The sequence below is a fragment of the Paroedura picta genome, chromosome 3, assembly GCF_049243985.1.
Source record: "Paroedura picta isolate Pp20150507F chromosome 3, Ppicta_v3.0, whole genome shotgun sequence".
Taxonomy (NCBI): domain Eukaryota; kingdom Metazoa; phylum Chordata; class Lepidosauria; order Squamata; family Gekkonidae; genus Paroedura; species Paroedura picta.
In genome coordinates this window covers 69000037-69014235 of record NC_135371.1, presented here as the reverse complement: position 1 = coordinate 69014235, position 14199 = coordinate 69000037, and the positions used below count along the sequence as shown (strand labels likewise).

The following is a 14199-nucleotide window of genomic DNA, read 5'->3' as shown; positions in this document are numbered from 1 at the left end:
TCTCACTAACATCATTGGTCACCTCAGACTGCATTTCCTCCTCAGTACCGTCAACTTTGTAATATTCAGTTAGAAACTGTTTCCACTTACTATATTTTTAAAAATTAATGAATTATGCACTCAGCCCTCCCAAAGGGGAGCTATGTGATCACCCTTTCCCTCTCCACATCACTTTTGAGGTTCAGCTGAATAGGGCAGTACAGCAAGGATGGCACGATTGCAGGGGAAACCTGTCAGAAGGCAGCGACTGTTCTGTGGAGTCATGATCTTTCCCACTGATTGTGGCTTCTGTAATGTTACATGCAGGGGCCACTAAAGACATGGGTAAAATGCTGGGGGGTGAAGAGGAGAAAGACCCTGATGCCCAGAAGAAGGAAGAAGAACGGCAAGAAGCCCTGCGCCAGCAAGAGGAGGAACGCAAGGCAAAGCATGCCCGCATGGAGGCTGAACGGGAAAAGGTCCGGCAGCAAATACGTGATAAGGTAAGTAATCTGTCTACAGATATCCAGTAAAAAGAACAGAACTAAGGTTTGCAAAAGTTGATGCAGCAGCCCTGCTCCTTTCCCACCGGCCACCTAGGGACCTTGCTCAGGGAGTGGGGGGGCCGCCCGGGGAGGGTGGTGGTGCTGCAGGCCCACATCCGCGTCAAAGACGCGGCAGCCCTGCTTCTTTCCCTACACCCAGCTACGACACTTTCCCGGGGAGCCGCTGCCCCCAATCCAGCACGCCCACCGTGTCCATGTGCCGGGCCTCCCCTTTAGCATCCGCTAACGAGGCCGCCTCGCCCCACTAGGCCACGGGCACCTGTGCACCCACGGCCAGCCCAGCCCTTCACATCGCGCTGCTGTCCGTCGCTTCGGCTGCTGCCTGTCGCTTTGGCCACCCACCCACCCTTCTCCCCGGCCCTGCCATGGCCTGCAGCCTGCCACTCACCCAAATAGGGGCCTATTCACAAACAGCCAGCTCCGGAGCCTCGACGCCGTGCCCCTGCTCTGCCGCCGCCGCTGATGCGGCGCCTGCCCCCCACAGCCTTCTAACCCCTCCACAAACATGCCCATTTTTATAAATGGGCTTTGTTTCTAGTTGACAATATTAGCTTCCATTTCTAAAGCGCAAAATTCCTTTTCGAGAATCACAGCTAACTAGTCTGTCCTATTTGTTATGCATAATGGTTGTCAGACACTTTCTTAACAACCCTAGCACTTCGCTTTTTATCTTCTGCTCAGTAAGCAAATGTCCAATGACTCTTAAGAATCCATAAACATTCAATGAACTGATTAAATTGCCTCTGAGACGTGAAAGATGTATGCTAAGTGTTCCTGATAGACTTTTAACAATTTTTACCGCATGACAAGGTATCTGTTGGTTCACATTGCAAGAAATGAGTAGTCACCCCGTTCTCCAATCATGGGGATTAATCCTGAATGTTAACCTTATTAAAATGTGGGACTGAACTAGAGAGTCTTTGATTAGTCTCTTTGGGGCTACATAGAGCTTCTTCTGTAGCCGAACATTTATTTATTTAAAATTATTACCTGCTCTTCTTCTTTACAGACTTCAGGACAGTTTACAATATAGAGAGGTTGTTATGCCAGTTGGGAACAGTGATCACAATACTATTAAGTTCAGCATTCAGGTCAATGGAAAGTTACCCCTAAATGTCAAAACTGTAACATTTGAATTCAAAAGGGAAAATGTTACAAAAATAAGGGGAATAGTAAAAACAAACTGAAGGGGAAACACAGGAGAGTCAGATTCCCAGGTGATGCTTGGAAGCTAGTTAGAATCACATTAACTGAAGCCCAAATAGAATGCATTCCAAAGGTTAAGAAATGGATTGCCAAGTTGAAAAGAAGGACTGCATGGTTAACAACACAAGCCAAAGAAGCTATAAAAAGTAAAAAAAGGCTTCTTTTTAAAAGACGAGGGTATCACTGGAAATGGACCTGAATTTATGATGGGGGAATTAATTATTCTTGAGGCTAATAAGCAATGCAAGAGGAAGTAATAAGCAAAATCATCCATCATGTATACCAGGGTAGAAACACCAGAACTCAGCCAAAACAGATTAATATTGAATATAAAATAAATGTTGATTTCAAAGAAATAATAGACAATTTAAATGAGTAATTCTTTAAAAATAACATACACACACGCTAGCATTTGGAGGGAAATAAAGATTATAGCATCTAAGTTAGAGAAAATAACTGGGGCCAAAATAGACAAATATACAACCTGCTGAGAAGTGGATCCTTTGAAGAGCAGTGGGAGAGGGGCAGGCACAAGACCAGCTTGTATCTGGGTGGACTCTCTGGTGCTACAGTGAACATATACAGAGGCAAGGTTGCACCTTGCTTGAATACCCAAATATGTAGCCTGCAGCCTGACATGGCTAAGACAATACAGTGAGGAGATTAATGTGAGAAGGGGAAAGGTTGTAACATGGGTGATGCCTGGGATGCCTGGGGAAACAAGAAATTACAGGCTAGTCAGCCTAATGTCTGTCCTATAAAAAATTAGTCGAAACTGTAATCAAAGAGAATTGTGTCCCCACACACAGAGGGACAACCTGGCTAAAGGAAAATCAGCATGGCTCCTGCCTCACCAACCTTTTGGAATTCGAGAAAGTGAACAACCAGGTAGACAACAGGGACCTAGTAGACTTTCAAAAGGCTTTTGACAAGGTACCTCACTAAAGACTCCAGAGTAAATTTTGCAGTCACAGGACAAGAGGATATGTTCTCTTATGGATTAAAAACTGGTTCAATGACAGAAAACAGAGTAGGAATCAGTGGATAATTCTCACAATGGAGGGAAATAAAAAGATTAGGATGGTGGAGCATCTCTCTGTTGGGAAAGGCTAAAGAATATGAGACTATTCAGTTTAGAAAAGATATATAATAGAGGTTTATAAAATTATGTATGAGATGAATAAAAAGAAAATTCTCTCTCAAAATAAAACAACTTGTGACTATCTAATGAAATGGATGGACAGTAGGTTCAGGATGCACAAAGGAAACTACTACTTTATATAGAGAGTGATTAAAATGTGGAATTCACCGCTAGAGGATGTAGTGATGGCCACAGGAAGCTTGAAGAGGGAATAAGATGGATTCATGGATGAGTCTATCAATGACTACTAGCCATGAGGATTGAGGGGAACCTCCACATTTAGAGGCAATAATCCTCTGAATCCCAGAGCCAGAAGGCAACATCAGGGGAAGTCCTTGCCCTCTATGCACTGTAGGTGGCCACCCAGAGGACCTCGTTGGCCACTGTGTGAGGCAGGATGCTGGACTAGATGGACTATTGATCTGATCCAGCACGGCTCTTTGAATGTTCTCATTAACAACATACATTAGAAACATTTTTTTAAATCATAAAAACAAAATTTTAAATCACAATTTAGGACATTTAATTAAATGCAGCCCTAATTAAACAGTTTTTAGCTGCCTCGTAAAGTCTGATAAGAGCCTCTTGTGGCGCAGAATGGTAAGGCAGCAGACATGCAGTCTGAAAGCTCTGCCCATGAGGCTGGGAGTTTAATCCCAGCAGCCAGCTCAAGGTTGACTCAGCCTTCCATCCTTCCAAGGTCAGTAAAATGAGTACCCAGCTTGCTGGGGGGTAAACGGTCATGACTGGGGAAGGCACTGGCAAACCACCCCGTATTGAGTCTGCCATGAAAACGCTGGAGGGCGTCACCCCAAGGGTCAGACATGACTCGGTGCTTCCACAGGGGATACTTTTACCTTTACCTTTAAAGTCTGATGTGAGGGAGCCATGCAGACCTTCTTGGTGAGGTTGCTTCAGAAACATGGGATTGCCGTGGAAAATAAACCTATTTGTATTAGTCTAAACTAGGGTTCCTCAACCTTTTTGAGCTTTCAGGCACATTTGGAATTCTGACACAATGCAGTAGGTTGCCAATAGATTTGAAGACAGCCACAAAATGGTTGCTGCAGCTGACCTACAATAACACAGTAATGATCCATGTGCTGTTCTGGTAGCTGCTGCCAAAGTAACATTCTAAAAAATTTGCACAGCAAATCACATTCACAATGGCCAGTCTGAAGCCTTGTTGGGCAGGAGCCTCATTAGCCCCAGTCACTTCTTATGAACGCTTCGCAGGCACTAGGGAAGATGTCATGGCAGATATCATGACATCCATGGGTACTACTTTGGGGCCCCCTGCTCTAAACTGTTTCTGTAGTTGAATTTTCTGTGCCAAAATACTTTGTTGTACTACCCTAGTGAATGGATATATTGGTTTTGTAGGAATCACTGAAGCAGCTCCAATGCCTAAAGAATTAAAAGGGAAAGTTGAAAGCTCAATAGGAGTAGTGGCAAATGATTACTGCTATTTTTTTATTTTTGAATTTTAACACGGAAACGACTGAGGGTGCAAGTCTAGGAGGTTAGTAAAATAATATCTTGCGTAGCCCCAACTTCCCTGTATGAACTGTGGACAAAGACCTGGATGTTTCCTTCCCATGTCTTTTCCAATTGCATTCCATCTTTCATCTCAGCCTTTCCCCTTTACCATGAGGATTGTCAGTCACTCAACCACATAGCATAGCTCCCATTCTAGTCAGCTGTTTAGGAAAGGAAGGAAACATCTCTAGCTGTATTTTGCTCTTCACCCACATATGTCCTGTATCTGTCCTCTGCAGATTCAGTAATTTGGACAGCTATCCACAGTGCCCTGTGAGCATAAAGACCTTTCTTCCAGAACCCAAAGATTCCCTTTCCTTCTTTAGTCATGGAACATGACCCCATGAACACTGACTGTGTCCTACAGTCTTTATGCCTTGCCATAAATTGTTGATGTGAAACATGGATTCGTTTACCCAGTTATTTCTCCTTGGCTTTCTCCTCCCAGGTTATCCTCCCCTTCTTCAGCTCTATCTACCTATTCTTGCTTACAGAGTCTCTATCTGAGCGCAAATTAGTGGAAGGAGTCTTCAGTATCGTCAAAAGGCAACCATCTTCTTCCTTCTCTGGAATAAAAGACTTCTGCAACTGACAGTTCCCAATTTGTAATTATAGGTAGTGGGCTTTTTATCTAAAGAGAAAGAGACCACCTTCCCTGCTATTGACAGCAGCAGTTAGTTCATGCAGTTAGTTCAGTCAAACACTTTAGAATAATCAATAAAGCATAGCTAGATGGTGTTTTGATATTCATGTGGTTTTTACAAGAATCCAGCACAAATTTACAATGTGGCCTTGGGTGCCGCGACCATGTCGAAAACCAGCCTGGACATCCGGTAGCTGACATCAATGGTTGATTTGAGATGGTTCTAGATGACCTTCAATAAGATTTTACTTGCCTGGGAGATCAGGGCTATAGTTCGATAGTTTGTGCAGATGCGAGCATCACCTTTCTTTAATAAGAAATTATTGCTCAGACAACTGAGAGCACGTGGAGAGAGCTACTGGGGAGAGTTGCTGCTGACCAGGTGAGGCTATTGTGCTGCCTGGGTGAGGTGATTGCTGGGTAATTGTTGGGAGGATTAAAAAGGGCTGCTCCTCGCCAGAGGCGCGAGCCTTTGACGCAAGCCGAAGGGCGAGAGACAAAGGGCTCTTGGCCTGTGGCTCTTCGGCTGGGGTTCTTGGCCGAGCAATTAGAATCAGTAGATTATATCAGTAGATTATATTTCCCTAGTACTTGCACTGCCTAGACATTACAATGGACCTCCAGGACACTCATCCCATCATCTGCAGTGAGTGTGACATGATTGCCTTCCTCCCAGAAGACAAGATGGACTACAGCTGCCCCAAGTGTAAGCTGGTAAAACTTTTGGAGAAAAAGATTAGGGGATTAGAAAACAGAATTATTATTCTGACCCAAAGTAAGAACGGGGAGGAGTTAATAGACCAGAGCCCTGCAACTCGGAATAAAGAGAATACAACCAGTCCTGAAGAGGATAAGGAGATTGACCACAATAGGGAGCCTCTGCAGACAGTTCTGAAAAAGACTCAAGGGCGAAGAGCGAGACAGTTCTCAGGGCCTTTGGAGCTCCAGAATAGATTTCAGGCCCTTGCAGAGGAGGTGCAAGGGTCAACAAGGGAAGAGGTCCCAAAACAAAGTCTAAGACAAAGGGAAGAGGCCACGGGGACAGAAGGAAATGGAGTTGAGAAGAAGAAAAAAAGGAGAGTACTGGTTATTGGAGACTCCCTGCTAAGAGGAATGGATCGCCATGTGGCTGGGCCCGACCCCCTAACCCGAGAGGTGTGTTGCTTGCCAGGGGCGAAAATTAAAGATGTTTCAGAACGGCTGCCCAAACTCCTCAAATCTACGGATCGCTACCCATTTGTGATGGTCCATGTGGGAACGAATGACATGTCCCTGAATACCATCGCTCCTATTAAAAAAGACTATCAAGATCTGGGGAGGAAGCTCAAGCAAATGGGGGCACAAGTGGTATTCTCTTAATGATCTAGATGAGGGGGTGGAGGGACTACTCGTCAAGTTTGCAGATGACACCAAATTGGGAGGACTGGCAAATACTCCGGAAGAGAGAGACAGAGTTCAATGAGATCTGAACACAATGGAAAAATGGGCAAATGAGAACAAGATGCAATTTAATAAAGATAAGTGTAAAGTTCTGCATCTGGGTCAGAAAAATGAAAAGCATGCCTACTGGATGGGGGATATGCTTCTAGGTAACACTGTGTTTGAACGAGACCTTGGGGTACTTGTGGATTGTAAACTAAATATGAGCAGGCAGTGTGATACAGCGGTATAAAAGGCAAATGCCATTTTGGGCTGTATCAACAGAGGCATCACATCAAAATCACAAGATGTCATAGTCCCATTGTATATGGCACTGGTCAGACCACACCTGGTGTACTTTGTGCAGTTCTGGAGGCCTCACTTCAAGAAGGACGTAGATAAAATTGAAAGGATACAGAGGAGAGCGACGAAGATGATCTGGGGCCAAGGGACCAAGCCCTATGAAGATAGGTTGAGGGACTTGGGAATGTTCAGCCTGGAGAAAAGGAGGTTGAGAGGGGACATGGTAGCCCTCTTTAAGTATTTGAAAGGTTGTCACTTGGAGGAGGGCAGGATGCTGTTTCTGTTGGCTGCAGAGGAGAGGACACGCAGCAATGGGTTTAAACTTCAAGTACAACGATATAGGCTAGATATCAGGAAAAAAAATTTCACAGTCAGAGTAGTTCAGCAGTGGAATAGGCTGCCTAAGGAGGTGGTGAGCTCCCCCTCACTGGCAGTCTTCAAGCAAAGGTTGGATACACACTTTTCTTGGATGCTTTAGGATGCTTAGAGCTAATCCTCCGTTGAGCAGGGGGTTGGACTAGATGGCCTGTATGGCCCCTTCCAACTCTATGATTCTATGATTCTATGCTATGATTGTTGCTTGTGGAACAGATCTGAGTAGTTCCACTGGAATGTTATCTATGCCAGGAGCCTTATTATTTGGGAGCTGTTTCAGAGCCCAGATCACTTCTTCCAGCATAGGCAGTTCCAATTTGTGTCAAGTGTCAATGAATGAATCAATCAAACTTTATTACAGTCATTCAGACCAAGCTATATGAAGTTGATACATACGGGACCAAAAGAATATGGTCATTTAATGTAATACAATTTAAAACAGATAATAAAACAGAACTTTAAAAACTATGCTACTTGAGAGCATCGAATTTTTATGGTGGCGGCACAAAACGTAGCCACCTGGGGGGACTTATCAGCAACCTCTTTGCTCGATCTACATCATAATGTTCTGGCAACTTTTTTTTTAATATAATTTTATTATTTATTATTATATAAAGCATTTACAGAGAAATTGAGAAGAAAAAGCGACCAGCTGATATGGTTTGCCATCTCTTTTAACATACATATTCAGTTCCCATCACATATTATTCCTAATCTAGAAGTTTTTACCATTTTTCTTAGCCAAGTGATTGTTAATACATATGAGAGTATGATCTGTTATAAGAATACATTCTGTTATTATCTTAAATGATATTAGGTCAGTCCCCTTCATAAATTGACCCTGACCCAAGAGTTACTACTGCCGTCTTGTTAATGCCTATGAAGTATGGTTTGTCATCCTCTTTTAGCATACATATTGACATACATATTCAATTCCCATCGCATATTAATCCTGATCTAGGAGTTATTACCATCTTTCTTAGCAAAGTAGTTGTTGATACATATGAGAGTATAATCTATTATAAGGATATATTCTATTATTGTCTTAGATGATATAAAGTCAGTTCCCTTCATATATTGGTCCTGTCCTAAAAGTTACTGCTGCTGTCTTTCCCACAGGAAGCCAGGAGAATACTCCATTGTTCAACTCATCCTTCAGGTGGTCGCAGAAAATGAAATTGTGTTTTTTTCCATAGTAGAGTGTTTCTGATTGTCCTTCTGTCAGGGCCAGAGAAATCTCTTACTTGATTCTTGCTTGCAGTCGCCTTTGAATAGGCTCTGAATACTTTATCAATCTGGATCTCTTCCTCTGGTCGCACAGGAATATCTCCTGATAGCTTCCTGGTTGCTGTCGCTTTTGAATAGACTCTTTTTATTTTGCTGATCCAAATCATTTCCTGCTCTGAATAGACTTCCAGGTTTTCGGTGCTTTCCTTCCTTGAATCTGTTTTCCCAGGTTCTTCAAAGGTACTTTGGGTTTTTACATCTCTGGCTCTCTCCCCCTCCTGTTGATTAACTTCCAAACATTGAGTTTTCGTTTGATTTATTATTGGCAAAGCTGTATCAGCTGCTCTCTCCGGACCGTCGGCTCTGTCCAAAAGCTCCCCCTTAATCCCACGGATTTCCTTTTCCAGTTTATTGACTGCTTTCAGTATCTTTGAGTTCCCTCCGCATAACAAATGGAAAAGCTGTGCCTTAGTTAATTTCTCCATAGTTCCAGGCAGTCACAAATTAAAAACAGAAAGTCTCGTGAGGTCTCGCGGGAGCACGGGCGATCCCAAATTATCAGTTTGTCGATCTCCGTATCAAGTCAGCTACCCCCACTGAACTCTCTCTTTGTTTGGTTAGTGGGTATAATTAGCAGGGAGTCTCTCACTCGGCGAAAGAGGGAATTCACTTGTAAATTGGTTGAGGAGGGGGGGGGAAGAGCTTGTGGAAAAAGAAAGAGAAGAGCCAGAAAGCTTTCAATCCTTACTGTTGTAGACTCCAGCTTCTGTCAGCGCTCCTGTCAATCTGGTAAAAGATGGTCTGGGAAGAATGTAAGGTCAGCTGGTCGTTTCAAGCTTGTAAAGTTGTTTGCGACAAGGACGCCATCGTGACCTTGAGCACACGCCGCTATTAATCCGGGGAGTTTGGTCCCCCTACCTCCCCACGGATCTGTAGGACCCTCAGGATGCCGTTCCCGGTTCCTGGGGCGACCGGTGAGCAGATTTGCGTATCTGCTCAGGTCAGCCAGGTGCAGAAGCTCCTGACCCTCGGCATGGCTTAAGAGCTGAACAGAAGTCCAGCTTTTTATGGCGCCATCTTCAGTCGACTCAGTTCTGGCAACTTTTTAAGGAGTGGTTCAATCAAGTTGCTACAAATGTCTCCATAAGCAGGGCAGTGGAACAATATATGCTCTCTTGTATCAATTTCGCTACTCCCACAAAAACATTGTCTCATTGTAAGGGGAGTGTTCTTAGAGAGACCCTCTACAAGAGCTGAAGGCAAGACGGAGCATCTTGCAAGGGTAAATGCCCTTCTTTGTTTACTTATTACCAGCTGAGACTGATAAGTAGCAGGGGCCAGAACATATCTTGTTTTAACTGGGGCCAAAAAAGTTGGAGCTTTACTCAGATCCAGTTGACGTGGATTGTCCCGTATCCGCTGCTTAACTAATGATGCAGCTTGATCATGAGCTAATTTGGATAATAAGTATATGGAGAAGCCCGTACTTTGGATTCCTTTGTGAACAGCCTTAGTCCAAGAGGATTGGAAGTTGTCATTCAGGGTTAAACCCTGTGGAGTATGTATTAATTTCAGCCACATTCCTGTTGCTGACAGGCAAATTTTGTCTTGGACCATTAACATTCCTGTTTCCAGATGCACCATTACACAGCATGAAAGTTGCAGGAGTGCCTGAAGGAATTTAGACTGGACCCTTTCAAGCTTGATAGTATCTGATATCGGAGCACCCAAAAATGCACCATAAGTGAGTTGGGCTAGAGATTTAGCAGAGTATAGTTTCAGGGCTGCTGGTATAAAGAATCTGCCCTTTGTTCGATAGAATTTCAATGTTATTTGCTGTTCTTTGTCCTAGTTCTGAAGTATATGAATAATGGATGCTCTTTGCTCCAGAGACTTGAATATATCTACCTAAATATTTAAATTTTCTTACTTGTTCAATTTTGTGCACATTTAGCATCCATGTTCTAGATTTTGGATGTTTGCCAAATGCCATGGCCTTGGTCTTCTGGTAGTTAATTTCAAGATGTTCTTTTTTTGTAATGTAGGGCAAGTTTTTTAAGCATTTGCCTAATCCCTATTGGGGTTCTTGAAAGAAGAACTACATCATCGGCAGAAAGCAGTATAGGGATTGGGCAACCAGCTAATATTGGGGGATGCAAGTCTGAATCTTGAAACACTTGGATCAAATCATTTATATAGAAGTTGAAAAGTGCAGCCTTGCTTGACCCCTTTGAAGGTATTAATTGGGTCAGTTAAATGTCCTTGTTTTCTACACCTTACCCTAAGAGCCGTGTTCTGGTATAAAGATCTAATAAGAATCAGAAGCCTTCAATCAATTGAAGTGGACTCTAGCTTTTCCCCGAGACAAGCTCTGGAAACAGAGTCAAATGCTGCTTTGAAGTCAGCATATAGTGAGGCGGGACTAGTAGAGGTATATTTCTCTATTAGATGCTGGATAGTTGAACAATGATCCAAGGTGGATGCCCCTTCCCTAAATCCAGCTTTCTCCATCCCCATCCAGCTTTTCTGATCTAGCTAGATGGATAGTTTGTCTAAAAGGTGTTTAGCATAGATTTTACAAAGAACTCTAATTGGTCGATAATTTGTTCGGTCCTTCCAATTTCCTTTTTTATAGAAGGGTACTATAATTTCTGTTTCCCAACTCTTGGGGATCCGTCCTGTTGTGTTGATATAGGAAAACAAGGCTGCCAAAAGTGGAGCTCACCAATCTTCATTGTTTTTAATTAGTTCAGGAGGAATACCATCTAGTCCTGGGGCCTTTCTGCACCTCAGCTGCTGGATGAGTGACTTTGAGAGCCAGTTTGGTGTAGTGGTTAGGAGTGCAGACTTCTAATCTGGCATGCCAGGTTCGATTCTGCACTCCCCCACATGCAGCCAGCTGGGTGACTTTGGGCTCACCAGGACACTGATAAAATTGTTCTGACCGAGCAGTGATATCAGGGCTCTCTCAGCCTCACCCACATCACAGGGTGTCTGTTGTGGGGAGAGGAAAGGGAAGGCGACTGTAAGCCAGTTTGAACTTCCTTCGGGTAGAGAAAAGTGGCATATAAGAATCAACTCTTCTTCTTCTTCTTCTTCTTCTTCTTCTTCATTTTGCTGCAAGAGACTGGAGGCCACTTTGCTATACCCATTAATAAACATGGACTATAATGGCAATTTGGGATCTTTATAGAGATTTTAAAAATATGCTACCCACATATGTGGAGAAATATGGATGTCAATCGGAGATCTATCTCTGGAATCAACTTTTTCTTAAATTCTAGAACTGTGTCAAATGTTTCCCTCCTACAATTTAGTCCTGCCTTAGAATACAGACTAAAGGCTCTACACCAGGGATCCTCAACCTGTGGTCCTCCAGATGTTCATGGACTACAATTCCCATGAGTCCCTGCCAGCATTTGCTAGCAGGGGCTCATGGGAATTGTAGTCCATGAACATCTGGAGGACCACAGGTTGAAGATCCCTGCTCTAGACTATAGTTGAACAATCTATAATTATTTAGTGATCCTGGATGCTTCCCTCACAATGGAAGCCCAGATCATGAAGGTAGCACAGCTGGCATTCTTCCATCTCCGCCAAGCCAAGCTACTAGCACCCTACTTGGCCCCAGAACACCTAGCTACAGTGATCCACGCGATGGTCACCTCCAGGCTGGATTTCTGTAATTTGCTCGACGCAGGCCTGCCCTTAGCCTTGACCCGGAAACTACAGCTGGTCCAAAATGCAGCAGCCAGGATCCTCACAGCGACACCGTGCCGATCCCACATTTGGCGCATACTACATCAATTGCAATGGTTGCCAGTTGAATTCTGAATCAGGTTAAAGGTTCTGGTAATTACTTTCAAGGCCATACGCGGTCAGGGCCCAGTCTACCTGAGGGACCACCTCCCTGCCTATGCCCCCAAAAGAGCTTTATGCTCTGCTGCCATCAACCGGCTACTGGTCCCTGGCCCAAAAGAAGTTTGCCTGGCCTCGACCAGGGCCAGAGCTTTCTCTGTCCTGGCCCCCACCTGGTGGAACGAGCTCCCAGAGGAGATCAGGGCCCTGATGGGACTAAAACAGTTCTGCAGGGCCTGCAACAGTGAGCTCTTCCACCAGGCATTTGGCTGAGGCCAGGCCAACCAACCAACAGGGCCCCTGCCCCTGCCCCCCCTCCCCCCAGAAACCCACTAAGACTCCTGGACCTGTTCAAGTTACCACTGTTTGTTATGATATACTGTTATGTTATACTGTCACCCGGTTATCAATTAATAATATTAATGTTATTATATGTATGGTTTCATGTATAGTTTCAGTTATATGTAAACCGCTTTGAGCCTTCGGGGAGGGCGGTATATAAATACAAGTAAATAGATGATAGATAGATAGATAGATAGATAGATAGATAGATAGATAGATAGATAGATAGATAGATAGATAGATAGATAGATAGATAGATAGATAGATAGATAGATAGATAGATAGATAGATAGATAGATAGATAGATAGATAGATAGATAGATAGATAGATAGATAGATAGATAGATAGATAGATAGATAGACAAATCCCCTTTTGCTTTGACACATTCCTTAACAAACCATGGCTTTCTTGCTTTGTTCATTTTCTTGCCATCCGGGTAAGAATCTTTAAATAGAACAGGTTTTAGCCTGTCCACAAATAAATCATTAGGGGAGATTGAATTCTGTGAGACATCCACATTTGAAAGGGCCTTACAGATGCTGGACAGATCTTCTGCGGCTATGACTTCCTTCAGTTTTAGATTTAGTTGGTCTGACCACTTAATCTGACAGCCGTTATGATTTGTTGGAAGAATCTGAAAGGGGAACTATACTTCAAGGAAGTAACGATTACCAGGGGGACGTAGTTGCAAAAGAAGTGGGAAATGGTCACCCTCCAAGAAAAGGAGAAACTGAAACCCCCTGACTTGATTAAGAGAGGCTCCCTCGAGCAACATGTAGTCAATTGTGCTAGCTCTAGTACCAGCCATAAATGTAAATTCACCCGGATAATCATTATTTAGTGATCCATTTAGTATAGATAAACTTAATTTATAGGCCATGGACGCCAAGCAAGCGCCTGCCATGTTAGAGCAAGGATCTTTGGATAGGCGGGGAAGTAGTTTGTGTCGGGTGTTTTTGGCTGGTGACTGAGGCACCTTGGTGTTTGCATATAATTCTTCTGCATATTGTCACCATCAATCCTTGATGTTGGTTTGGTCAGTCAAGCCTTTTCCATTCTTGTCTTTGATGGACACTTTATGAAGGTGCTCTGAACTTGTTTCACCTGAGCAAAGAGGCTTCTGGGATGGCCTCTAGTACACTCCTCTTCCAGTCATTTGCATCGTTGCTTCCAGTACGCTTCCTTATCTTGTCTAGCACCACGTTGAAAATCTGCTTTTAGCCTCCTGAATTCATCTCTCATGTCAGCAGCTTTTGCTGCTCTTTGTTCTTCAACTATTTTTATGGTGTCATATGTTAACCAATTGCATCTTCTTTCCAGCTTTTTGTATGGCATATGTTCTAAAGCTGCTTCTATGATGTTAGACTGAAATTCCTGCCACAATTCCTTAGGTAGCTTCTCAGTAGTATGAAGCAGTTCGAATTTGTTCTTCACTTCTATGGAATATGTTGGAGGAATCTTGGTGACATCAAACTTCTTTGGGGGTACATTTTTCTTGATATTACATAATCTGACTTTCAACTTGGTCACCAACAGTTCGTGATCAGAGCCACAATCTCCTCCAGGAAATGTTTTTACTGCTAGAACGGAGCTCCGCCAT

General features: G+C 43.5%; 1 protein-coding gene across 8 annotated transcripts in view; it reads left to right on the top strand.

Moving 5' to 3' along the window:
- Positions 1 to 14199, top strand: part of CPLX2 (complexin 2) — a 391294-nt gene that overhangs the window by 358743 nt on the left and 18352 nt on the right. For all 8 annotated transcript variants that reach the window (XM_077326369.1, XM_077326370.1, XM_077326365.1 and 5 more), the window contains one exon: positions 307 to 482. In XM_077326369.1, the coding sequence (XP_077182484.1) occupies positions 307 to 482 (176 nt within the window). The remainder of the gene's footprint in view (positions 1 to 306; positions 483 to 14199) is intronic.